This window comes from Wyeomyia smithii, chromosome 1, assembly GCF_029784165.1.
Source record: "Wyeomyia smithii strain HCP4-BCI-WySm-NY-G18 chromosome 1, ASM2978416v1, whole genome shotgun sequence".
In the NCBI taxonomy this organism is placed as follows: Eukaryota; Metazoa; Arthropoda; class Insecta; order Diptera; family Culicidae; genus Wyeomyia; species Wyeomyia smithii.
In genome coordinates, this window is record NC_073694.1 from 84,888,997 (window position 1) to 84,916,711 (window position 27,715).

Sequence of the window (27,715 nt, forward strand, 5' to 3'; positions counted from 1 at the left end):
GCACTACATCAAACAGTGATCAAACAAAGATATCTGTGGTTTGTTTTGAACACATTTTTGCTCTTCACATGTATCTGTACTCAATCGTATCGGCAACTGAAGTAGAACGAACACTTTGAATTGAGCATAGATTCCTATGAAATAAAATTCCACTGAAACCGATTTAAAGAAATGAAATTTTGGCATTTTGTGTAAACTTGCATATGACATTCTGATAATCTTATTCAAAATTCATGAGAAGGTCTGCGATTAGTGAAAATTTATATTTTTATCGTTTGACGCTCTGGTTTATGAGGCATTTCATTTTAAAATGGAGAAAACATAGTTTTCAACACTTTTTTCACACACTTCTTCAGAACATGATGTTGTTCAACCTTAGAAATATTGTAAACTAGAATAAAATGCATTTTAAAATAAAGAACAACTCAAAATAGTTAATGTTTGGTTCTTGGTAGTAATGAGTATATACACAAGAATTCATAAACATTGCGAATCGAATAATGCCAATCAATAATTTTAGTTATTTACCATATTTGCGACCGAAATATTTACCACTGATCTACAGATGCAACCACTTGACTAGGTTCAATAACGATTATTGTTAGCTAGCAAATTTGTTCACTCGTTATGAAAAATTGTAACTAATTACTACTTTTAAGAGTTTTACAAAATTTAAGAGTTTCACAAATTTTGATGTCACAAAATATCAAAAAATTGGTCGCAGTGACGAAAATACCCAATACGATCAAAAAAGGAGTTTCCTGATGAAGGCACCAACAAGGGCAGAAACGTTGGGATAAATAAATATAACGTCGTCGTGTTTTACAGGGGCAATTGTCATCTTTAATTTCATGCACATCAATAATGTTAAATTCTTCTTTATATTTTTTATAATCTGTGTAAGATGCAATTAGCAACAAATTATGTCACCATTTTTTAAAAGCCGTCTTTCTATTTATTTATTTTTTTGCATTTGCGGTTACATTTTGCTGGGATTCATCGTGGACAAGTTTATTTTGTTTACAGTATGTGTGCCATGATTACTTCCACAATATTCTTTGTTTAGTATATTTTCTCTTTTTTGGTTCTTAGTAGAATAAAGTCTCTGCTATTTACTTTCTAAATCTGGATGTGAGTGTAGCATTGTAGGTTTTCTGTATGATTTAACTTTTTTAACTATGTGACCTTTTTTACCTTTGTTGATAATTTTATAAAATTTTCTCTTCATACTTTTGTCATACACTATGGTTTCGCTAATAATGTAGACTACAAAATACATATGGCCTATGTATAAATATATAGTTGATATGTATCCCTTTCCTATAGTCTCTGATATGTTTTGGGTACAAACATTGTTTCTCAATACTTTAAGTAATTATTTAAGTCTATATATCTTGAACTCGATGTGACATACATAAGAGTGAACCAACTAAGGATTTACTTTCTGCGACACATTGCAAAAAAATGCAATTACAAGTTATTGCGCAACTTTATTTTCGGCACAATTGATGGTTAGCACATTTCAGTATCATAAGAGCCACAGTCAACTGGAATGTTGCATCAAGCATCAGAACCGTCTATTTGGGTTCAATTCCTGATTTTGCACGGGTATACGTTTCTTTATGATGTGTATCGTTGCGACTCACGGTATATTTTCATATTCAGTGCATATTGATATTCATTTTTCACGATGGAAACTTTTCACTGAAACGCTTTGAGTTGGATAAGCATTTCATAAAACTTTCAATCGCGTATATCTTTTGAAATTCTTTACAACCAAAGCGTGTGTTCTGAAGCATTTCTGGTCGAATGATGAGTGGCAAAGTTCATCATTATATTTTTTATAACATTACAAGGTACAAAAGCAAACATATACATAAATGATCCAATAAATGATAATAATCAGAGTAGAACATTACTCAAAACAGTGCCCAGAATATCTTATACTAGCACAGCAAAGACGTTAATGCCATGCATTATTAGGTGACGTTTGATTGACAATGTCAATTCAGTCTTGTTTAGCCAAATAAGCGTAATCAGAAGATAAAAAGAAAGGCAGTAATTAAGAGCGTTACAGTGCAAATTAAATCAGAAATGCACCACATTCGCACTACATCAAACAGTGATCAAACAAAGATATCTGTGGTTTGTTTTGAACACATTTTTGCTCTTCACATGTATCTGTACTCAATCGTATCGGCAACTGAAGTAGAACGAACACTTTGAATTGAGCATAGATTCCTATGAAATAAAATTCCACTGAAACCGATTTAAAGAAATGAAATTTTGGCATTTTGTGTAAACTTGCATATGACATTCTGATAATCTTATTCAAAATTCATGAGAAGGTCTGCGATTAGTGAAAATTTATATTTTTATCGTTTGACGCTCTGGTTTATGAGGCATTTCATTTTAAAATGGAGAAAACATAGTTTTCAACACTTTTTTCACACACTTCTTCAGAACATGATGTTGTTCAACCTTAGAAATATTGTAAACTAGAATAAAATGCATTTTAAAATAAAGAACAACTCAAAATAGTTAATGTTTGGTTCTTGGTAGTAATGAGTATATACACAAGAATTCATAAACATTGCGAATCGAATAATGCCAATCAATAATTTTAGTTATTTACCATATTTGCGACTGTTTTGGCATTTTAACAATCCATCAATAAGTTATTTTTGGAAATATTTTATTTCCAGCGGCCGAAAGCACATGAAATATCGTTAAGTGGTAATATACAACTCAATTTAAACTTAAACCTATTATTTGTAATACTCATGCTGTCGGCCTATCGTCAGTAACTTCTTCGCCAACTACTCCGGTATACTGTGGTCGGATCTCAAAGCCGAGATAGGTATTGGTGGGTGTGGAGTAGTGCAACATGATCTCTCACAGCTTAACTAGATCTCGGTGAATTCCTAGGATTTAATATCCTCCGGAACTAAATTTTCGGACTCTTGCCTTCCATCTTACGTGGAAGTAAATGGATGGTTAGTTCCCTGCGTATTGGAGTCGCCTTTTAGAAGATCAATGATTGGCACAAAAAACAGGCAGTAATTGAAAATAAAAGCATTGTAAAAATACATTTTATAAAATCGAATTAATACATAATCGATCGAAGTTTAGCCGACAAACCTTCTCAAGAACGATTATCTCAGTCGCATAACATTTGATAGTGTATTTGTTATGTTCTTTGTTTATTTTATTATAATAATAATTCTTTTCTAGAGGGATAACCTACAGGGTGTTTGTAAAAGTTGTCATAAGCATCATTATTTGGTATTAATTTCATATTCTAACATTTGAAACTAATTGTCATCAATATTCTAACGTCTTTACAATACTCTGTAAAAACATTTTGCATTTCCAATTTACCGAGAATAAAGCACATTAACAGGCTTATTGATCTGTATATGTACGTTTGTCCTCTAAAACCTTGTTTTGATAATTGCTTACATGGGCTAAACATTTTACAAACTATTTTTGCCGTTATATTCTATATTCTGCATATTATAATTTTTCTTATAATTGTAGGTATTTCGAATAAGTGTTGTTTGGTGGTGGAGCAAACAGGTTGGTATAATCATTTTTTTTTTACTTTCAAAATATAAGTAAAGGTTTTGACTTCGAATCCGATTGCTATATAGTGCTGGACATACTAATTATTCATATAGCATTTGAAATTGTGTAGGACTCAACATGAAATGATTTTTGCATTTTATTTGTTATACTTCATCACAATAATATATCTAGTTTCATTTCATTGTTCATGGTCTTAACATAAGCCGCACAAATACTTGCGACAGTCTAATAGTATTTTGATAGCTTATTTCAGTAAAAGAGTCTTCTATAAAGCGTTGCACAATATTTCCATACAAAATATCAGCTCTAAAAGAGAGTATTAGGATGTGTAGTTTCTACATGCTATTTATTGTTAGTGTTGTTTAGTACTTAATTAAATACAATTGACATAAGTATTCTACGTTTATTTTTTAATGCATTCTGTTGTAGTGGAGTTTGTGTGGGGTAGATTTTACCTGCTTTAATTTATTTGCTATAACGAAAGGCTTTTGATTGTTTGGTTCATTCGTTGAAAGTTTGCTTTGTTTTTCACAATACCATGTTACAAGAAGAAAATTCGTCCTTAGTAGAAATTTGGTACCGAAGAACTTAATGTACAGTACTACCTGCTGTCGTAGGTCTGATGTCGCGAATAAAATCTTTTCCAACTTTACAAATTCACAATCACCAACTACCGAGCAGGCAACTCTCCTCATGATTCATATTAACGATATCTGCCATAAATTTTATTTTCTCGTACAATGAAAAGCGTAACCCAGAGATTCACACTAACAGAAAAAGGAATTGAGGAGAAAATAGTTAACTACTACTTCAACACTATGATCTAAGTCTTTTCTAATATCAAGTTAAGTTACCGGAACTCCTTCTCTTATATGGTCGGTGTACGACCAGACCGAACCAAGCGCCATTTTTTTTCACACAACATTTGACACGGCACAAAATCAAGCGCCATTGTTTTTAAATTGAGTTGGATGTGAAAATTATTAATCTTTCATGATAAAACGTATCCATTCGAATAGTTCACAATGATACTATAACTTCTCTGTAGTACATTGCAGAAAACATACTGGCTAAAACTTTCAACACCAATTACTCGAAATAACGTATATGGCGCTTGGCACAGTTAGGCTGCACGCCGACCATTCGAGCCATTTGATAGTTGTAGTTTGAAAATTGATGCATGCAAATGAGTAATTCCAATATTTAATTTATCATCTTTTTCGCCTCAAGAGTGTAACTTTTTTTGGCGATAGAGATGTCATTTCATGACATGTATTATTAGCTTTTTATGTATGCTTTTACAAACATGGCTTTAGTGAATAAAAACTTTGCTGATCTTGATGACTTTTGAGTAGTTTCTATATCGGTCTAAATGGATTAATAGAAGAACTTGTCAAATGTGTTATATTAAAACAAACATGCTATATATGAATCAACCTGTTCTGGCTGAGGGGAAGCAATAAATGAAAAGTCTATGTCCATGCAACAGTTGGAGCGTTTGGGAGAGCCTTGCGTTTTTATTCATTTTGCAATCGAATAAATCGATGAAAATTCATGTGCTTAGCACTCTGGTTTCTATTTTGAGGGAATATAGGAAACCTTCGTCCACAATTCACGAACATTGCGAAACTTTAACCCATATCAGAGTTGCTCAGTATAGTATTTGGTACCCACATTTTTTGAACGATCAGTCCCAATCGGTGTTAGCGTTCATCAACTGCCACTAACCAAAGTGACGAGTGGCACATGTTGAAGAATAGATCAGAACACTACGCCGCTCAAAATGTTCTAACCAAAACAATCCTGATATTTTCAATCCGCATCGAGCCAGTCATAAAAAATTAAAAGCCTCCATTCTGGTATTTTGAGTAGTAATTACCACAGACAATGTGTTCTCGTTTTGGTTGTGAACAAAATCCAGCACATCTTACGGATTATGTATTTGTAATATATTCACTATCGATTTCCGAAAAATATCATTGCGGTCCTCAGTTTTACTGCTTTTTTGTAAGGTTCTTGTCCAATATGCCCAGCTTTTTATGTGAAACGGTGTCGTCACCACAAATTACCGACTTCGAACCGCCACTTCGAATTTTCAAAAGCACAATACTCGGAAATAGTTAGTGCGTTCCCTGTATAAACGTTATTTTATGTTTGCTTCGCCGCAGCGTTCCACAGGTGACGTATTAACTATTACCAACACCGTTTCCAGCTAGCTAAGCCCTTATAGCATTAATAAGAACTCCGCATTTTGTCTACCTCGTATAATTACTATTACATACCCTAAAGATAATGGAATAATGGCCATGGCTCTCCTATCGATGACGGACGGATAACGGGCAATGAGAAAACGGACAATTTGGCTAAAGCAGGCGTAAGAAATGGTGGAATATATGAAAGACCAGTTGCCTGACTTTTTTGTATTACGTATACGTCAAAATACGATCATCAGTTGGCAAAACTCTTGAACCAAAAGGGAACTGGTAAAGCGATGACATTCTATTCAGGCCGGAGATAAGCAGCCAACTGTTCCTGTTCGTGATGTCTAAGCGAGCGCCGACCGTCCCTGTATATACCTTATGAATGTTTTCCTGAAATCTATCCATGCCCAAATCTAATCCCATTTCTCTTCGCCTACACCCAACAAAATGACAAGAACACTATTGGACCCCAATACTACACACACCCCCTACGATATGAGAACATTTCAACAGGAGCAATCACTTGCTATATGCAAAATGAAAAACTGCAGATCAAAACATCGGTTAGGATAAGGATGAGATAACGATTAGGGATTATTGGCCGTGTCAAATAAATGCATTGAGTGAAAAAGTCCTAATTGAAACAGTAAGCAAATGCTTTTGTAGCAATATAATTGAACATTGCTTTTTTCTTGTAACATGGAAAAGTGCACTTTCAATTTGTGTCCATTCAATTTGTTTGTGTTAATGATATTAAAACTTCCGTCACAAATTCCTTCTGCATACTTGAGTAAATTATAGTAATAGTAAAAGAAGTAAAGCGGGTTGATGGTGCTTATTATACCGAGAACTACAACTAAGCTCATTGTAAATATAAACAATTGCAACGGGTAGTGACGACCACAGAATACTTCCACGCGTGCCTACTAGAATGGTATTCACAATGTTCTCAACAAGAAGAACCGCTTTTCTCATACAAGCGAGTTGGCATTAGCACTTACTTTCGCAGTTCCTTTTCTACCTTGTATTATCAGACCAGCTGATTATCTAAATGCATGCAGCAGAATATTAAAATTCATGTATGCTATATTATATGCTGTTGATAATTCGTTTAGTTTGAAATCATGGTTTTTGTCAAAAAATACAATAACTACCAAATGCATCACCTCAAAATGTGCCATATTGGAAATAGAAATAAACAAAAATTATTTATCCCTAATTCGTGTGATGAAAACAAAAGTAACCGCTACGTAGTCTTCGTGTCATAATCCTCTCAGTTTTTGATGGGTTTGTTAATATCATTCGAAAACTAGTAATGCTGCAATACAAACAACTCAAGTCACACAGGCAAAGCTATCTAAAGTTTCCACAATTTCCAAAGTTTCAGTTTGCAATCCAGAAAGTTAAGGTTTGTATTAAGCATATCATAATCGTTTGATTGGGTGTTCATATATTCTTCGGAGGATTTCAGTATTTTTATATGAATTATTATAGAGCATAAATAAATAATATAAAAAAAAAATTCTTAGTTTTGGGATTCACAATTATGAAGCAAATTAAATCGGAACAAAACAGTGCGCCGAACGTGCTATCATACATATTTTGTTTCTCTATCATGTACACTTCCCGTCATAAGTTTGGAATCGCTTTACTGAGTATTGCAACACCCAATTTGAATATTGCAACATCCCGAAAAGTTTAGCATCACTTGATATGGGCAGATTAATGTAACTCTATCTCTTGATTCTGGAATCCTAGAGAGTTGTGGTCTTCAGCAAAGTTGCTCAGGAGGTCAAGGGCTTGTGATTGGAGGAGAGTATAGTTCGGAATTCAGCCACAACGCAGCGCTAGTGTGCATGAAATTTTGAGTGTTTTGAACGCTATTCAGCTCAATAATCCCATCATTGAGAGAGTTGCGATTTTCAGCAAAGTTACTCAAGAGGTCAAAGGCTTGTAATTGGCGGACAGTATAGTGCGGATTTCAACCGCACCGCAGCGCTAGTGTGCATGTAATTTCGAGCGCTTCGAACTTAGTTTAGCTGAATAATCACATCTTTTACACTTATGTGTACACATGACGAAGTGAAACCAATTTGAATGTTGACAATTTGATCACCACACACAATACGTAAGCTTGTGTGTGTTTATTCTAAAGAAGTGCTTTCATTTGACATAACATATAGCATGCGACTGTGTTGGCATGTTGACAGTTTGATCACCAACATTAACAACCCGTTCTACAATGGGAAAAATAGACAATATCGCGACTAAATTGATTACCTCGGCTGCAAACAGTTGCAGTAGACATGCCTCTAATCCGATGATGAAGGATTTGAACACCACAGAGGGCATTTCGTATTACTTTCCGCTGCAAGCTGATGACCGAACACGCAACGCCGTCGGCTCATATGCAAGCCGAGTGATTGTGACTGCAGTACATGGCGCGTTCGATAAGGCGCGTGTACGCCCCATCCAACGAGCAGACACCCGAAATGTATACACGAAGTCAAAAACATTCGCCCTGGTGGTTGCCGAAGTTGTCGTAGTCGTATTTCAATTAGGACACTGGGTGTCTTTGATTAGTGTTGACACTGAATTGTAATGAAAATAGCCTCAATGGAATAGTTTGGAACACACATGCGGCGTTATACGTTATACGGCGTTGAATACGAAGGACTACATGAGCCCTAGCGCCGCATAGTGGGGTAATGTAGAAGCCCTAAGCATCCTGAACAAGTTTGCTGAACACCGCAACTTTCTAGCAGGTCTGAATCGTGAGATTAGTTAAGTTCAAAATCCGACAAATTGTGTGCCATCTAGCGCCACATAGCGGTAGAATTTCACACTGAATTGGCCACCATACAGTAGCCTTTGACCTTCGGAACAAGTTTGCTGAAAACCGCAACTTTCTAGGTTGTCAAAAACACGAAATATCCGCCTATTCCAGGTGATGCTAAACTTTTCGGGAGGCGTTGCAATATTCAAACTGGGTGTTGCAATACTCAGTAAAGCGATTCCAAACTTATGACGGGTAGTGAACCTACTCTCTCTTTTTCATCGACCATAATGCAAACACCAACACCGCTTGCTTCAGTGTTCCAAAGTCATTGGAAGCCGATGTGATGTAGCGATATCTACCCATGTCCACGGCCCGTTGCATCCCATCGCACTCCCATCTTTTTGCAGTACAGAACCAAACAATTCTCCACCCTAACGGTTTTTCAAACTCAGTGTACACATACTATTGCAAATGAAAGAATGAACGACTCCAGTCGTTCTACATTATGCAGTTATTGCATAAGTAGATAATTTGGGACAGCGGAAACTCGTTGAGAGTGTAAGAAAATCGAATCTCAATGTTTGGAAGTTTATGCACATCGCATCAGCTGAGTAGCCCCTGAATTGAGATGATGCTTTTGTAATATAGCTTCTTTTCTACCTGACTTGCACATGTAGTTCTATTTGATGTAATTAGTCTATCACCCCCCCCCCCCCTTAGATAGATAACAGCTAACTCCGAACTAGAGTGGTCGGTATTACCGACTTTTCGAAAAACCGGTATTTCGGTATTCATACAAATAAAAACCGGTAAAACCGGTATTTTTATTTTTTCGGATTAATACAAACCAGGGGCGACTCGTGGTCTTTGAACCTACTTGCTCAACTACAAAATTCTGAAAATCATAGTTTGGGGAAGTAATGACAATCATGTTCGCAGAATAAACGTACGTCATTCTCTCTGCACTATTTAAAAATAAAACTGAAAAACAATTAAATATATACATAAATTTGGATTTGAAATTTATTTTTCACCTAGCGTCCCAGGTTGCATCTATGGACGTGTCGCTGTATAATTATGTTTTTGCATTTATGAGTACCTATGCTTCATTACGATTCTGATTTCTTTTTAAGATTTGGGTCACTGCGACCCAAATCTTAAAAAGAATCTTGTGGTATATGATCCACATACACCACTGGATAAATTTACCAGTGTTTGAAAAACTTCAATGAATGGATCCAGTGATATGATTACGAAGAACATAAGTTCTAAACTCACATTAACAAAAAAACATGTAGATTTTTATTTCAATTTTCTTTCACATCGCATAACCAGTTTTAAATTTTTGAATAACTTTGAAATTCTTAGAGAAACAATATTTGAAACTGTTGAGCAAAGTAAATGACTGAAAAGAAAATTAAATGACGATCAGACAAGAATTTACATTTTACGAATCCGAAGGAATCGAAGATAGATACTTCTCTATTGTGTTCGATGCTTTTTAGGCAGTTCGTCCAAATTCAGTTGAACCTGAGTTTCTCAGCTAGAATTATTGCTAATAAAATCCGCTGCGGTTTGGGCGACGAAGCTTTGGCCATGCTGCATCTATTTGAATTTCACTTTTTCAAAATAAGGAGCAGTAATTCTTAGTATGAAATTCTTTATTGATTGATTATTTCATCCTATAAACACTTTGTATCAGGAGCAATTTGTCCATAATTTGGTGTAACCTGTGGCATACGGAGACACCGAACAAAAAATAAATTTTTAATCCAAATTTATATTTATTTGTTATTTTTTTTGTTTTACTTTTAAATATCACAAAACGAATAATGACTTGCGTTTTTTCGCGGACATGATTGTGATGCCCCAAACTATGATTTTAAGAATTTGTAGTTGAGCTGGTAGGTTCAAAACCCACGAGTTGTCTCTGTATGTATGAGTGTGTAAAGAGATTAGCTATTAGCTATTAGAAAATAAAAGTTCTGCTTGATTGATATGAAGTTTTTCGACATGTTATCAATACACACAAACTCATCGTTTAATTCCAAGCAGAACAAACAAGAAAGAAACATAAAATTGATGAATAGGTAAGAACAAATTAATTTTCAATGTTGCTTCTGTCTAAATGTATTTATTATATACACCGTCATGCGATTTGTAAAGCCTACCTAAGTAGGTAGCATTCATTAGCTTTACAATGATTTATGAATATTGTGACAAATTTTTTTGAATTTTAAGAAAGCTACCGAAAATACCGGTTTTTTCGCCTCTTCAATACCGGTATTTCGGTATTGAAAAAAATATCGGTTTTACCGGTTTTTGTTTTACCGGTAAACCACCCTACTCCGAACCAATCGTTGAAAATGATCATTTCCCTATCCTTCCGAAAGAAGTTTTTTAAACTTTGGTGAAGACAAAAGTGAATGCTACTTAGTACCTGTAGTTTTTATCTATTTTATTTTTTATTGCATGAAGTTCTGCATGATTCGTCTTTATGCAAACTATACTAATGTTTTTGCCACTGCTTAAATTGTAATCAGTTTCAATCAGGCTTTAAACGAACATAGTGAAGAGGTGCTTTTCGTGCAAAGTAACTGTTCTGATTTGCGACATTGTTGTAATGCCCTCACCTAATTGTAATGAATTCGATTTTTTTTACCAAACATGCATTACCTAGGCTTGATGTTTCATATTATGCACCAATAATTAAAATCTTGTTGATACCCAGGCAGGAGAGCATAAAAAATCATAGCTCATCAATAACATATTTAACTATGAGGACTTATCGTGTTATTCGAAAGTATTCACGTTTCAAACATTCATATGGAAATATCATAAAATTTTGATATCATATCTCGCTATGCCTTCAATGAAATATTTGAGTTGATTTTAAAACATCTCAATAAAAGTAAGTTTATAAGTGAAAATTGTTCGTTATTGATTATTTATAATATATCAGTTATGCATTCAATGTACAATAAGTTGAAAATATCTGTATCGGTCATTTTCATGATTTTTAATGCAAATTACACAGTGCAACAAAAATTGACTTTTTTTTCTGCCTTGGCTTCTATATATAATTTTTTTGTGTATTTTTATGCAAAACTGAATTTCCCCAAGTTCGAACATATTTCCCTTGTAACAATATTGGTTTTATCAAAGTTTTATAGCCCTCAATAAAGCCTAAACAGCGCTATAAAACTTTGATAAAACCCGTTTTGTTACTTGGGTTCAATTTAAGGGGCAACAATGGCGCCATTTTGAATTTTTGAGAAACCGGTAATTTTTGTGGTTTTTTCGACGCTATTTTGTTTTGAGGCCAAATATGAAAATTCTAAGAGTTTGTCCACATATTAGCATCTTTTTACCCATCTTTTGAAAAAAAAACAGATCTTAAATCGGACAAAAACTGAGCTCGAAACGGTGATTCTACGAAACCGGGTTTGGCATAGTTTTAGTATATTTTTCACAGAGCAAAATAATATCGATTATTTTTGAGCATTAATGGTAATTCGCTAATATCTTAAAGTGGTAGTCAAATTATATCTTATTTTGAGTAAAAAAGTCTCAGAAATCGAATGGTAGGTGTCTGATCTACGTAAAATGTCAGCAGATAAACCTATTTTAGTATTGTAGGGGAATTGGGGCAAAATCGACATTTTGCTGACATTTTACGTAGATCAGACACCTACCATTTGATTTCTGAGACTTTTTTACTCAAAATAAGATATAATTTGACTACCACTTTAAGATATTAGCGAATTACCATTAATACTCAGAAATAATCGATATTATTTTGCTTTGTGAAATATACTAAAACTATGCCAAAAACCGGTTTCGTAGAATCACCGTTTTGAGCTCAGTTTTTGTCCGATTTAAGATCTGTTTTTTTTTTTCAAAACATGGGTAAAAGGATGCTTATATGTGGACAAACTCTTAGAATTTTGATATTTGGCCTCAAAACAAAATGGCGTCGGAAAAACCACAAAAATTACCGGTTTCTCAAAAATTCAAAATGGCGCCATTGTTGCCCCTTAAGTTGAAATATGTTCAAATTCAGGGAAATTTATTTTCACATCAAACTTCATCAAAAAATCATACATAAGAGCCAAGGCAAAAAAATTGTTGCACTGTGTTATTGGTTTGTTATTGAAATATCAAGCTTTGTTATTCATATAGTCTTGGCGGGACAATATTTTGGAATTATTTTTTGTTATTTTACCAACTATGTAAACCATAATAAGATCAAAATGAGATGTATTTCCAATATCTTGTTGTGATATTATAATGATATTTTCTCCTGCTCGAGTATTCACCACTGCGCTTTCCGGTGAATATAGAAAATTAATGCAAACATCAATTAAAAAAAAAGCAAAGCCTTGGCGCTACATTTCGATTCGGAACTTGACCATTTGTTTCTTATACACAGACTTCGCAGCCAACTGTTAGTGTACCGGACAATTGCGGGGCTAGCGCTACGATCCAACTGACACTAACAGTCTCTCCCGAGCCGAGACTCGAACCAACGACGACTGGCTTGTTAGGCCAGCATCGTACCTCGAGACCAACTGGAAGGTGTGCAAACATCAATTAATTTTGTTTGATTGCCTAGAATTAAGCAGCAGTTAAACGATTTGTCATAATAAATGCCTCTCTCTCTCTCTCTCTCTCTCTCTCTTTCTCTGCCATGAAAGCTAGCTGATAACTAACATTACCAAATGCAAGCCCATGTCGGTTGTCTACAAATAAAAATATTACTTTGTAGTGTCTCAGCGTTATGACAACAGAAACAAACTTAATATACATCTGTGTAACAATATGACTGCAGCACACCCAAAATTAAAAGTCCGTAAAATGTGTATCCAAACTAGGTGGAGAGTGCAGTACAGCAAGTAAGCTCTTCGTCGGAACAAGGTATCCTTATTCTGGGTACCCGGTGACTCTGTGATCAAAAGTAATTATTGATGATGTAGCAAGACAAGAATCAACCTAATAGTTCATAGATTCCAAACCATTCTTCATACGCCATTGAAGACAAACTACATGGGAAAAGTTGAAAATAGTATTCTAATGGCAGCACGCCCAGAGTTGCGAGCAAAATAGTTTATTGAACCTTGCAGTTTGTTGTAAGGTTTCCTAGTTAAACTCATAGTAAACTACACACTATCACGGGACTCCTTACCAAATACTGTCCCCCTTTAATCCTAAAATCGCTCGCCCGTCCCTAAATTGCTACTGTGGAATTCTAGTGTTACCTATATACCTACACTGTAGTTAGTAACACGGTATGTCAAAACCCTTTCATATATTTGCACAAATTCATGCTATCATATTCAGTCAATCACGGGTGGAGCTAAAAACCGAAGCAAACCGAAGTTACAAGCTGGTCACATTTCTCGTAGGGCTTGCATTATACGATCACATATTATAGCGAATGCCAATATGATTTTTGTGAAGCCAAGCTACATTTATAAAAATATTTATGCTGGAATAAGTGCCCCATTTTTATTTATTCAAAACTGAAGATAACCCAACTTGATCGATCTGTTATTCAGCGAGAAATTGCCGAGTTATCAGACATTTAGTTCGAAAAATGAGTTAACAGATTTTTAGTTCAAAAAAATAAGTTCAAAAAACGTTTTTCTGTTTGGTTCACATGCTGTTACAACATGATTAGTTGGTCAAAGATATTATTGCACCAGATAAACGAAATTTTCACTTCGCAACTTTTGTTTAGAAACTTTGTCTTTGAATTTGAATGGCCCTATTTCAGACAAATTTTGAGCTATCAGGTATAAATCTATCATATCAGTTATTTATTTTTCCGAAAAACCAAATCGAGATCGATTTGGAAACGTTAAAAAATCTGGTGATTTTTTAACAAATGCAATGCTGTTGCTGGAAGCTTACGTTCCACATGTGTTATGGGACTCCCTAGCACATGTGAGACTTATGCTTATAGGGACAGAATGAAGCATAATCGAAATTTGAACTTAATGTGTACAAAATCAACATGGATGACTCGGTATAAAGATTTTCGCAGCCTGGATTCAATTGACAGCCAAACTCAGATTTTGAAGCTTTAAGCGATATTAGTTAATTTTAGCGTAGAAATAGAAAAAAAATAAAATCAGCGCAGATTTTCAGTTTGCTATATATGAGTATTTGTTGACATTAAGCTGCATTGCATATATTTTGAAAATATTGTTTGCTATAAAGTAAACTATGTCATTGGGGAACTATAAGATTTACAATAAAATAAACATATTTGGTAAACAAGAGTAATCATTTAAGAATAACCTGTACTTGTTCAAATATAACTCTACTCATCGCGTTACGTTCATATGCTTGATGATCATAAAACTGACCATTTGTCAGGATCAGGCTCTAAAACACGCATCAGTATATCTCATCAGTTCAGTTTTATGCTTTCAACCCTAAGTTCAGTTGCTGGCGTTATTTTTTTTTCAATAATTATTCAGATACCCCACTACTATTATACTATATCTGTTTTTACATCAGCATGTTTGTGTTTTTAAGCGCGCCTTACTCAGACATCATATGTAATTACCTAAGTGTCGTATTTTTTTCGATGCGAAGGAAAAGCATACTACGGAAACTATACCGACCAGTAACAGTTTACGTATTATAATTTTATTTTGCACCATATAATTAGAACTGCATTTCTTGCTTATTTACACACAGCGACACCTGGAAATCATATTGGTATGTGCCATTGTAGGTTATTTCCACTCGCTCTTATTTCCACTTTTTTGTGTTGATCTAATTTCGAATAGATTCAGATGAGATGTCTGAGATATATTAGGCTTACCTACAACCTGTTAGCTTAATCATAAGTTTTGCTTCTGCAAATGTGCACAACTAACAACAAATGCACTTTGAGTTGACTAAATTTTTGACGACTTGCCCTACATGTAACTTTTCACTACCACGTGATTTTTTTCTCATTTCTTAGTCTATGTAGGCTTTGTAAGGTCAATGGAGAGCTAGGAGTATCTGCTTTTGACTGTTTGTTTCATTAAATGGTGTGTATAAAATCGCTATGTGTATAAAAAGGGGAGGGTGGGTTTGTAGCACTAAAAGAACTATTCAAAATTCTTTTTCGTAGTAATACTTTTCGATAAAAATGCACGTCAATTATTACAACACACAAAAAAGCGTGCAGTTCCCTATTCATAGAATTCAGTTTCGTTTTAAACCGGTAGGTGATATGTATTATGTTTCGAGATATGCATTGTTTCTCACTTTTGCACCATAGGGTTTAAAAGAGTGCACTTGTTAGGTCTTCTCTGGAAAAACTTGTTGATTCTGTAATACCGGAACCTCTAGATATATAATCTGTGTCCTAACCGTCGTCCATTGCATTAGTATCTAAGTGATAAATTATCTTTTCTCATTATTTAGAACAGAATAATTTCAGTCAGAAGACATAAATTCACCGCTTCTCCTTGAGATAAAACATTGTTTTTTAGCCTAATATTTTTTGTTTGTTTCATACTATACATTCAAGTGTAAACCATTGATACGTGCAGTTATACTGATATAATTATTATATTATTATCGTTGAATACCTTACAATTACAACATGCAAAACATCGAAACATTTACTTTGACTACATTTCTAGCCTTTTTAAAATATTGTATGCCGGCCAAAGTCAGCAAAAATACGCATGTTCAAATTAACAACAGAACAGAACTCACATGAAGCATGTAAATCAACAGCACATCTAACAAGTATATTTCTAAACATTTATTAGAACGCATTTGTATTTTCTGTAATACTACACAAGTTTCATTTTTCCCGCAACGTTACAAATAGGTCCTTTAGCAGAGTGCAGCATGCATATTTGTGTGGCCGTATTCAGGTGTAAAAGTGAACAACAAAAAATATGGTTTAAGAAGCGCCCGCGCTCCACTTGTCACATCTTATAAAATATCAAGTCACTTCTACAAGTTTGCGTAAATTAAAGTAGACTTCCTATCCAACTGACCCAACCATCAGTAAACTTTGATTTATTTTTGAGTACTCCCCGTGTTTTCATAAAGTTTCGACCTTGTTTTGTAATAATTGTTTGATTCATTCAGAATCATTAGCATGTTGCAACGGTGAGAATACTAAAGGTAACATTTTAATTCTCTCTATGATGTTCAATATCAATTCTAATGATTATGTATGACAGGGTCACGTGTAAAGCTCTGCATTCTCCTGATTAAATTGTTCACTAGCTCTGCATTGTATAGTGACGTGGATATGATAGTTACAGTTGGATGCATTTAGAATAAGTTTAGCAATATTATCACTGTGAGCACCTTTACGACTTTAATATCCAGATACATTGCACTCCCTGCCGAAATTTGCTCTAGCAGATTGCATGACGTCTTGGGTGGTACTAAAAAGAGATTAAGTTTAATTATTAATGTTATACCAATTCAATGTTTTACATATTCATTTTCAATTTAATTAAACTACAAACAAATTTAATTGATAGGTGGACGTTGTACTCTAAAAGTTTTATTAGGTTTAGCATCATGTATGAATAATAATTTTATTTTTAATTTTAAAATAATTTTTGTTCCAGAAATGTTTTTTAGTTATTGACTCCTCCAAAACAGAAAAATGGAAATTAATTTACCTGTCATTCCGCAAGATCTCAACCGAATTTGTCCCACCCTTTTAAAAAGATCACAAATTTATCATAGTTTTAACGTGGGACTACCTCGTTGATTTCTATACCAGGGTACATTCAGTGAAATTGGTAATGAAACTTGCAAATGTTTCATCAGATTTCAAACGGTAATATCTGTCGTAACTTTCCTTTTTGCGCTGAATCTTTCCTCGTTTGGAGCGATCCGCCATCTTTTTGAATATTATCCGCGGTGACCGGCACGAATTCAAAAAGCGTCCGTCCGCCTCAAAGTTCGTCTGTAGGGGATTTACTAGACGAACTTTGAGGCGAACGGACGCTTTTTGAATTTGGCCAATTTTGGCCTTTTTTCTCTTGAACCGTCAGCCGACACTCATACATAAATATTTTCTTCCCTCGTATTGTCTCAACTGCATGAGTGTTCATATCATCTCTTTGAAGACACAAATACAAATACATTTTAATCAACCGCCTGCTTCACCAATACATTCGTTTTGGAATCACTCATTTTTACCGTGCACGCAATTTAGTTTCAGTCAGGACTCACACATTTTGGGCAGTTACCAAACGTTTCAATTAATTCAAAAGGCGTCACTCCAAGCCGAGAATTAGGAACCAAGTTAATATGGTTGTGCCGTACTGCTGCTGCACACGTCTCCAGTTTGTTCCCTCCAATCTGGATGCAGCTACAGCCTTGATTATCCCCTGATTCGTATCTGTGCGCTACCCCGACAGAGGGGCTTACGGCATTTTCCTGATAACACAGTTGAAAGCTGTTTTCAATTTGACGGGCCATAATTTTGAATGCCAGCCTCCCAAAACATTTGTGTGCTGTCAAAATACGGCGACTTTTCATTAGAGGAAGTGCCGGCTAATGAACCTAATGATGCTGCCCGCTACTGCACAAAGGCAGCATTTTACTTGAGGAAGTGCCGCTGCACCAGCTGGCCTTGCTACCATCGTTGCTGATTCTGCTGCCGCTGCTGCTGGTTCTGCTAAGTAAGGACTGTTGCAGTCGCTTTCTAGAACTAATATGAGCAGTTTTGGCTGAAACAGGCTCTTATGCAGGCCAAATAGTACATTCCGAATTACTAAGTATATAATTCTGCCGACCGTGCTTGGGAAAGCAATCATATAACGACTAATAAGAGGTTAAATTTTGCGTTTTAACAAGGCTTGACAATTTTCAATAGTACAATAGTTCGAAAAATAAAATAAGAATTTTCTGCATTTAAGAGGATACTTAGAAGATTTTCCAATCGATTGCTACAAGAACGAAGGAAATCCTTCGAAAACTAACCGATTCATTAGCATTTGAATTTGGATATATTTTTCACTTTTTCCGGCTTTATATTATCATTTCACATTCCTATGTAGCCGAACTTCCTGGTAAAACCTTCCATACATAAATATGAAAATATGTTTCGTAAGTGAATTTTATTCCATACGTTTTTTTATGTTCAAACGAGAAAACCTTCTTTAATGAAAAAAACAGCTGAACTGAAAAGTTTTTTCTCTTGAGTTCCACCAGTTTTAGCAATTTTGCATTGTTTCGTTAGAGGCTAAATAACAACACTGCACACCCACAGATATACAGGACCCATGTATAACTGCCATCTGTTGGGCACACATTGCAGATTTACCATTTGTTTCCGTCGTGGCGATTCGAGATTTAATCATCAATTACTTGACGGATTTTTATCCTTTTTGCAGTAAAAAATCTCGAATATCTGCGATTAGTGATAACTATCATTTTATTATTTAATTTAAAAAGAAATGAATTTTTTGGCGATCAGCCTCTAGTTTTATCATAGATATCATTAATTTATAGCGATATAGAAGTACAAACTTACTTGACCATGCTCTTAACCGTGGCAAAAAATCGTTCCAGAATGCACAAGCAGTCGCCATTGGACCCCGACCGTACTTTTCACCCCGTAAATCATCTTCACCTTCCGCATTGAAAATAAAATAAATTGGATTCTCCTTTGTATACAACGGCCAATGTTCGCCTTCTAGAGCAGGATTTCTATAATGCATCACAACATTTACTTAGAAAATCCATTATTTACGCAAAAATTACAAATTACCCTGATCGTGCAAATTCGCTCACCGACAGTACCATCCGTCTACTCAAATCGCGCTCACGTTGTCGGTACTGCAAAGAAGCGTTCATTGGTTGTCCAAATATGTATTCCACTTCATCTCCGTGTAATACTCCCATCCATTCGCCCCAAAGTGATGTGCTAGTACGCTAATATAAAATTCTAACTATTATTTTTTGATATATTGAAACAGTTAAATACTAACATGAGTAAAGTAGTAATAATGAACCGAAGCCCCGCGTTCTCTTAGCCCAAGAGCAAAATCATTAGTAGGACAAATAAAGAAATGATCACCGACTGCACGTCCTACTTGTTGCTGATTTTGATATCCATCGTTGCCGCTTTCCCATCCAGTATACTGGAAAGAGATTTAGATTATTAGAAAGTTGTCAATTTTTCTACAACTTAACGCTAACCTGGAATATAATAGCTTCACGTTCCGGCTCAGATGCTTTACTAAAAATAGTATTCATTATCTCTAAAAATTTATCCCTTGGTAATGATGTGGCCGCATCCTTTTCAAAATAATCGATAAAATCATAAAGAAGAAAATATGTGCCTGTGGAGAATACAAGAATATGGTAAATTACTAATATGAAATATTCAAAAAATGTAAAATAATCAGAGAAAAAAAAGATCAACAATGCTGTTCAACTCCTGCAACTGGTATGGTAGAAAATAGCAAAGAGTTTATTCATAATAGAAAGAAGGAAACTTAGTTAACTACTTGTTTTAATTCGATTAGTTTCTTAAAGACTCAAATTAGTTCAGTTGAAGCGTTAACTAACAATCAATAACTTCATAAAATAAGGTAACGTGAGTAAAATGCGCACGTTAAAAAAATCTTGTTTTGGGCACTCGTCAATACAGAATGTAATTCAAGAAGCACACTAGATTGAAATTGGGTTCAAAGTTATACACGGTTTTCCGATTTTTATGTATCAGTTGAAAGAGTGTTATTTCCAGAGTAAAACGAGATTTTTGGAAAAGATTTATCGTTATCCTTCGTTTTTTAAATGCAGAATAATTCATTGCTCGAAACGTATTAAATGACAGTTCGCCCATATACCGTACACGGGCAAACTGTTATTTAACACATTTCGAGCAGTTTTTTATTCTTCATTTAAAAATCGAAGGACAAGGAAATACAAAATACTTATTATAGCACAAATCGTATACCAGTGTAAGAAGTCCAATTTCTTTAATGAATGTGGAGTTAAAAGATAGTTTTCCAGAGGGTGAACCGAATACGATCATTGAATCAAAGCACGACGTGATTTTCACAAATATTGTGGCGTATGTATAAAATTGTTTGTTGTTTTGCTTCGAGACCCAAATGCCTCGACACTACAAAGGGAATATTTACAGGATCAGTAAAGCAATTTCAAGCCACATAATATAACGATGGCAATCGACCATTTTCGATTCGGCAAAAGTTTTCTAGTAATATTTTTTCAACAAGACTAATTTTTGAAAAAAGTAAACTTATGTAAAGATGGTAATAATGAACAAAAAAAAAAAATTTAGATCCAGGACGGTTTGTTTGATCGGTATGACGTTTCCGGTAGAGTTGGAAATAGTAGTTTTGTCTTTCCGAAAACAGTATACACTGTAAACAAAATTAGAGGAAAGATAAAAAAATATAATTAAAAATTTATTTCAAAATAATCATGCCTTTGCCTGCAAAATCAACAAAAGGTTAGCTCAACTTTGATGGTTATTGGATCATAGATTGCCTAATAAAAACTTGAATAGCTCAAACTTTGTAAGGAAAAAAAATTTGGCCGGTCCGTTTGACTAGTATAGAATCGTTGGAAAAGTTTCAGATGATAATTTCGTTTTTCAAAATAACTCAAAAAAAAAATGTTAATAATATTACTTTATACAGTATAAGTTATCGAAAAAATCATACAGACAGTATGAGTATTTTTTTTAGGCAGGTATATTATTAATTGAATATCTTGAAAAACCCCAATACTGAAAAATCTATTTATTTTGAAAACCTCAAAAGTTATTTAAACATTGATTCGAACTTGGATAGTTAAAAAAATGAAAAAGTGTATATTCAGAAAAATTACCATCTACAACTTTGCCAAAGACACTCCACCGATAAAATCAACCGTTTTGGCCAAATGTTTCAAATTTTCACAAAATATTAAATACCTAAGGGGCCATCCACCACCCTAAGTCCACATACCACGTGGACAGATTTTAAACGATGTTGACCCCCCGTGGACTTTGTAAGGAAAATTTGTATGGACCGTCGACATTACACAAACCACTTTTTTTTTTGCAATTGGACTATTACTTTGCCTGTTATGTTTAAAAATGTGAAATTCAGCTATGAAAAGGAACATATTTCGAAGACTACTTAAAGTCACTAACTTTTCTCAGAGATGGCTGAACCGATATTCACTAAATTAGTGCCAAATGAGAGTTCCAGCTGCCTCATAACACCCTATTGAATTTAACTGTAATCGGACTGTAACTTCGTCTGTTATATCGAAATGTGAAAATCACGAAACTTCATTATCTTAGAAACTACACAACCGATTTGAACAATATTAATATCAGATGAACGGGCTAGTTAAAAGTTAACTGATTAATTATGATTGAACAAGTGGTTTCATAATTCGGCTGCTCTATACGTTCCCATTTCATCCGATTATAATCGAACTTAAGCAACCGTTATATATTAAATTGTAATAACAACGAAAGTCTATTATCTCAAAGATTACATGACTTATTTGAACATAACTAGTGTCATACGAAGGAGTTATCTCTCAAACTTACAAATAACTAACTCCATAACAACTTGTTATGTGGTTCAAAAGTCATGGAACGAAAAGAAATTCAAAGACTATTTAAAACTATACCTGCTTTGAATAATATATCTGGCCTCAACACAATTTAAATGTGGTTTCGTACTATTTAAACGTTCCCGGTATCGCTCGTGATTGTTCGATATTAAAAGTCATTTCTCTTATTTCGGTATTTCTTAAGCACTAACATTACGTCAAATTTCATATTAAATACTTCAATTACAACATCAATATTTTAGAACCCAAAGAGTGAATATACCTTTATTGGATTTAAGCTTTCCTGTAAATCTATTTTTACAAATAATAAGTTTGAATGAGAAAGGCTGAGTCTGACCGCTAAGTGGATTAATTTAGGTTTTAAGCTATATTTTTTATAATTGCAACATGTTCTTATTAAGCCATCAAGATATTTAGTTTCCATTGGTCTAGTTTTCGAATTCCAGTGTAAACTAAGGTTCAAATGGTGTTTTTGCCTTTCTCCTAGAAAGTTATAGCAATCACTTGCAAAACCGAAAATATAAAAGTGCTCCAAAGGGCCGAATGGCATATATCACTCGACTCAGCTCGATGAGCTGAGCATTTTCTGTATGTGTGTGTGTATGTGTGTGTGTGTTTGTGTATGTGCAGATTTTTATTACCACTCACTTTTCTCAGGGATGGCTGCACCGATTTTCATGAAATGATTTGCAAATGAAAGGTCTTGTTGTCCCATAAGACCCTATTCAAATTTATTATAATCGGATTTTTAGTTTAGAGGTTATGTATCAAACTGTAAAAATCATGAAACATCATTATTTCAAAAACTACACAACCGATTTGAACAAAATTGATTTCAAATGAACGGGCCACCTGAAATACCCTTAACTTTTGAATTTTATAAAGACTGAACTTGTGGTTTAAAAGTTATGAAAAGAAACGTGTTCTGAAGACTGTATAATCTCACTCATGTTTCTCAGAGACGCCTGTACCAATTTACATACAATTAGTGTCAAATGGAAGGTCTTGTTGCCCCATAAGACCATATTGATTTGTTTTGCAATCGGACTATTACTTTGCCTGTTATGTTTAAAAATGTGAAATCCAGCTATGAAAAGGAACATATTCCGAAAACTTCTTACTTGGACTTACTCACTTTTCTCAGAGATGGCTGACCCAATTTCCACAAAATTAGTGTCAATTAATAATTAATAATTGATAAATCTAGCTGCCTCATAACACCCTTTTGAATATTACTGTAATCGAATTGTTGCTTCGTCAGTAATGTACCAGAATGTGGAAATCACGAAACTTCATTATCTCAGAAACTAACAACCGATTTGATCAATATGATTATCAGATGAGCGGGCTAGTTAAGGGTTAACTGATAAATTATGATTGAACACGTGGTTTCAAAGTTTGGCTGCCCTATACGTTCCCATTTCATTTGATTATAATCGAACTGAAGCAACCGTTATATATTAAATTGTTAATAAAACAACGAAAGTCTATTATCTCAAAGAATACATGACTAATTTGAACATAACTAGTGTCATACGAACAAGGATGAAAAAAATCACTCACTCGGAGAATCACTTTCGATTTTTTATCGCATGGAATCGTTTTGTTAATTTTCATTTATCAACAATGATACGGCTGCTTGGTTACAGAAATGAAAAAGAATCGTTAATGATAATTTCAGGAGAATCAATACTGAAAATTTTCGTTTCCTGAAGACGGAAATTCTCTCACCGATTTTTTTTCAGTTTAATAGTTTTAAGCTGCAATTTTTGCAATACATTCAACATTGAATCAACGACATAAAATGATGCCATACTCTGAAGACACTCACAATGATATAAAATTTGACTCATAAAGTATAGAGTATAGAAAGTATAAATCAAATCTCTGGATAATTCTCTTGGTTGAAACCTCCAAACTGTAAGGCAATTCAATTCTCCATCTTGCATGTACTTCACGTGCGGTAGCGAACGGCTTTATCAGTGATTTTCTTCGGCAGGTTTTCTACAGCGATCTTATGCAGGAACCTGCCGAAGAAAACCACTGCCGAAGCCGTTCACCACTCTATATTACATGGAAGCTTGCAAGTAATATACTTGAATACATGCTTTATGAATATCTGTTTGATTCGCCCCGGTCACAATACCAGTATCTAAATACCTATAGACCGTTCCGATAATTATACATACACTTACGATCAACCGTCATTTCAAATAACGTGCAGTATTCAACCAAACGTTGGCTGCATCCTGTTGTTTACATCCAAAAGAAACAGATGCTGTCATTTTTTCTAACATTTAGTGCGAAATTTTGAAAATGCGTGGCCTTTCTCCCGAGCAAAGAAAGCGAATTGTGCACAAATGGGGCACCGTGAGTGGTCTTTCTATAAGAAAATTAGCCAGAGAAGAAGGTATAAGTGTCGGAGCAGTTCAAACCGCATTGCGGAAGTATTGTGAAGAGTGCACATTTACTGATGCCCCAAGATGTGGTAGAAAACCCGGGCCTGTTGATCCCACAATGGACAAAAAGGTTAAGAAATACTACAAGCGACATCCTTCAGTATCAGTACGAGATGTGGCGAGAAAGCTTGGAACCTCGGCGAGTAACGTTGTGCATGCCAAGGAAGGAATGGGTCTGCAGACCCGTCGGAAGCAGAAGCAGCCAAAACGAAATCCAAAACAAGCAGAATCTGTGAAACCGAGAGCTCGGAAGCTTTATGACAAACTTCTGACCAAAAAAATGGGGTGAGTTATCATGGATGACGAAACCTACATAAAACTGGCCTATAAGACTCTGCCAGGACCGCAATTTTATACATCACCGAAGGGAAAGGATGTCCCTGGACCAGTGAAAGCCATTTACACCGAAAAATTCGGCAAGAAGGTAATGGTTTGGGTAGGCCATTGGTGAATGTGGGAAAATATCTCGTCCATTCATTGCGAATGACACAATGAATGGTAAAATTTACGTGAAAGAGTGTTTGCAGAAAAGGTTGTTACCCATGATTAAGAAGCATAACAATCCTCCAATCTTTTGGCCCGATCTTGCTTCCTGCCATTACTCTAAGGATGCACTAGGGTGGTATAAAACAAATAATGTCACATGTGTCCCAAAGGAGATGAATCCTCCAAACTGCCCTGAAATTCGCCCTATTGAAACTTTTTGGGCTTTGACCAAGGTAAAGCTGAGGAAATATGTCAAACCAGCGGACAATGTTGAAAAATTTGAAAAAGATTGGCTTAAAGTGGTAAAAATGGTCGGAGAACACACTGTGCAAAAGCTTATGAGTACTGTTAAAAAAAAAGTTAGAGAACTCGCGTATCCTACGAAAAATAATCCCAACTTGGATTGAAACTGAAAAGAAAACACTTATTATCTATATTTAAGAATAAAATGACCCGAAAAATCCTGTATTTTTTGTTTTATTCAAGAAAGAAGATGTATTTATAATTTTCGGAACAGTCTATATTGCTAGAAGACAACACCCCGTAGAACATCGAGCTTTCATTCTTGCTTAATTATTTCAAAAGAAGAAAATTCTGGGTTTGCGCGTGCTGTTACCTATCTACACGTGTGAAAAAAAAAATTGAAAGCGCGAAACGAAGCAAACAAATCAAGGTAATCGCGAGTGAAAATTTTTCACCACATATCCTTTTGAAATTATCGAAAGCGATAGAGAATCAGTTTGGACTACTGATTTATTATCACTTGAACGATTTTTCCCATCCTTGCATACGAACGAGTCATCTCTCAAACTTACAAATAACAAACTTCATAACAATTTGATATGTGGCTCAAATGTTATGGAAAGAAACAAAATTCAAAGACTATTCAAGACTATGCCTGCTTTGATCGATATACGTGGCCACAACATAACTTAAATGTGGTACCGTGCTGGATCGAAACCCGTACAGTATCGAAATCCGTACACCTTGATGTTTTTCTTCAGTTTTTAGCATTATAAAAATGAAAATTCATATGATAGTTACATGTACATGTCCGTTGAGCTGTTGGCCTTCTGTTAAATTAAACTATGCGCCAGTAGGCCATGAAATAAAAATATTAAAAATGAAAAATCAATCGTGTATCGGCGTCAGTTGTCATTTCGTTGTATCGTTAGAGAATTTACTAAGGAAACGTTCTTCAGATAAAAACGATTTTCAAGTGGGATATAAGTGTTTTACTCTGTGAATCTTTTTGAAATTGATGGAAAGGGTAAGTCTTTGTCATTTTCGAGCTGTATATTGTTTGGTAAATAGTGTAAATTGTATTTATTCAACAAAAACTGTGCCGTACGGATTTTGATTCTCGGTAATTGCTTGAATCTAAATCCGTACAGCGTGTGTATCATGCATATATTATTGAACTTTCTTCTTGTTTTCAGCATATAACGGAAGAAAACAAGTATAAATATACGGCAAACAATTCCGAAGGACCTGTGACTTAGGTGCGCAAGGAAAAGTCGTACCGGGAAGCTTCGAGAGGTTCCAGCGCTCCGGTTATTACGAAACGCTACGAAAATTGCTCTATTTCAGCTGATATAAAAAAAATAGAAAACCGTGTTGAACTTTAGGAACCAATCAATCCTAAAAATATATTTGTTCGTAAATTTGAAGATAAATTATAAATAAAAGATGTTCATTTTTGTACTTCTATATCTATACAGATTTTGATCTATTGTTGTATGAACTTTAATTCAGTTTAATCGCGTGTGTGCAGATTTCGATTCAAAAGTGTACGGATTTTGATTCAGACAAAAAACTGTGTACGGATTTTGATTCAAAACATGTTCTATTTTAACACGATTTGTTCGAGTTCCGAATTGATTTTAATCGTTTTGCTTGAAAATAGTGATAAAATATAAGTAGACCTATAAGTAAAAATGTCAGTTTAAAGCAATATGTGATTTCTTGATTTTATATTGATCGTCGAAGATTATCATGTGCTTAGGTGTACGGATTTCGATCCAGCGCGGTATCGTACTATTTGAACGTTTCAAATTTATTGATTCCTTGCGATGTGTTTAAAGTCTGCAAATGCACGACGAATCGGCCATAGGATATGATCAAAGTCAAATAACAAATCGTTTGAAATGATTGGTTTTATCTAAATGACAACATCCTCGACTTTTGGCTTCTGTACATCGCCTTAATTCTGAATACATTCATATTTGGTGGTATTCGGTCATTTTCAGCAGATTTTCTGGCATCAATCTGACACCGGAAATACCCATATTGGGAGGTATTTAGTTATTTTGGTTGTTTTCCAGAAACTAAAAGTGGTCATCTTTAAAATCAAAATAGTGTCCAGGGTCAATGTTTGGTTTCTATGCATCATCACGTTTACGGAAATATCCATATTGAGTATTATTCGGTCATTTCCGACTGTTTCCTAGAAGTTGCTATTTAGCAATTCAAAATGGTGCCTGAGGTCAATTGTTAGCTCATTGCATCATTCTGGTTCTAGAGATACTCATATTGGATGATATTTGGTCATATTCAGCTGTTTTTTAGAAACCGGAAGTCGCCATCTTAGAATTCAAAATGGTATCTGT

At 34.7% G+C, this 27,715-nt stretch overlaps 1 protein-coding gene across 4 annotated transcripts in view; it reads right to left on the reverse strand.

Annotated features, from left to right (window-relative positions):
- Window positions 1-862: 862 nt before the first annotated feature.
- LOC129717782 (acetylcholinesterase) overlaps window positions 863-27,715 on the reverse strand; it is a 111,148-nt gene continuing 84,295 nt past the window's right edge. For 3 of the 4 annotated variants that reach the window (XM_055667939.1, XM_055667942.1, XM_055667941.1), the window contains 5 exons: window positions 19,759-19,901; window positions 19,548-19,700; window positions 19,328-19,491; window positions 19,091-19,266; window positions 863-16,982 (listed from right to left, as the gene is read on the reverse strand). In XM_055667939.1, coding sequence (XP_055523914.1) covers window positions 16,867-16,982; window positions 19,091-19,266; window positions 19,328-19,491; window positions 19,548-19,700; window positions 19,759-19,901 — 752 coding nt within the window. In that variant the 3' untranslated portion in view covers window positions 863-16,866. The remainder of the gene's footprint in view (window positions 16,983-19,090; window positions 19,267-19,327; window positions 19,492-19,547; window positions 19,701-19,758; window positions 19,902-27,715) is intronic. The other variant, XR_008726742.1, reaches the window with a different exon arrangement.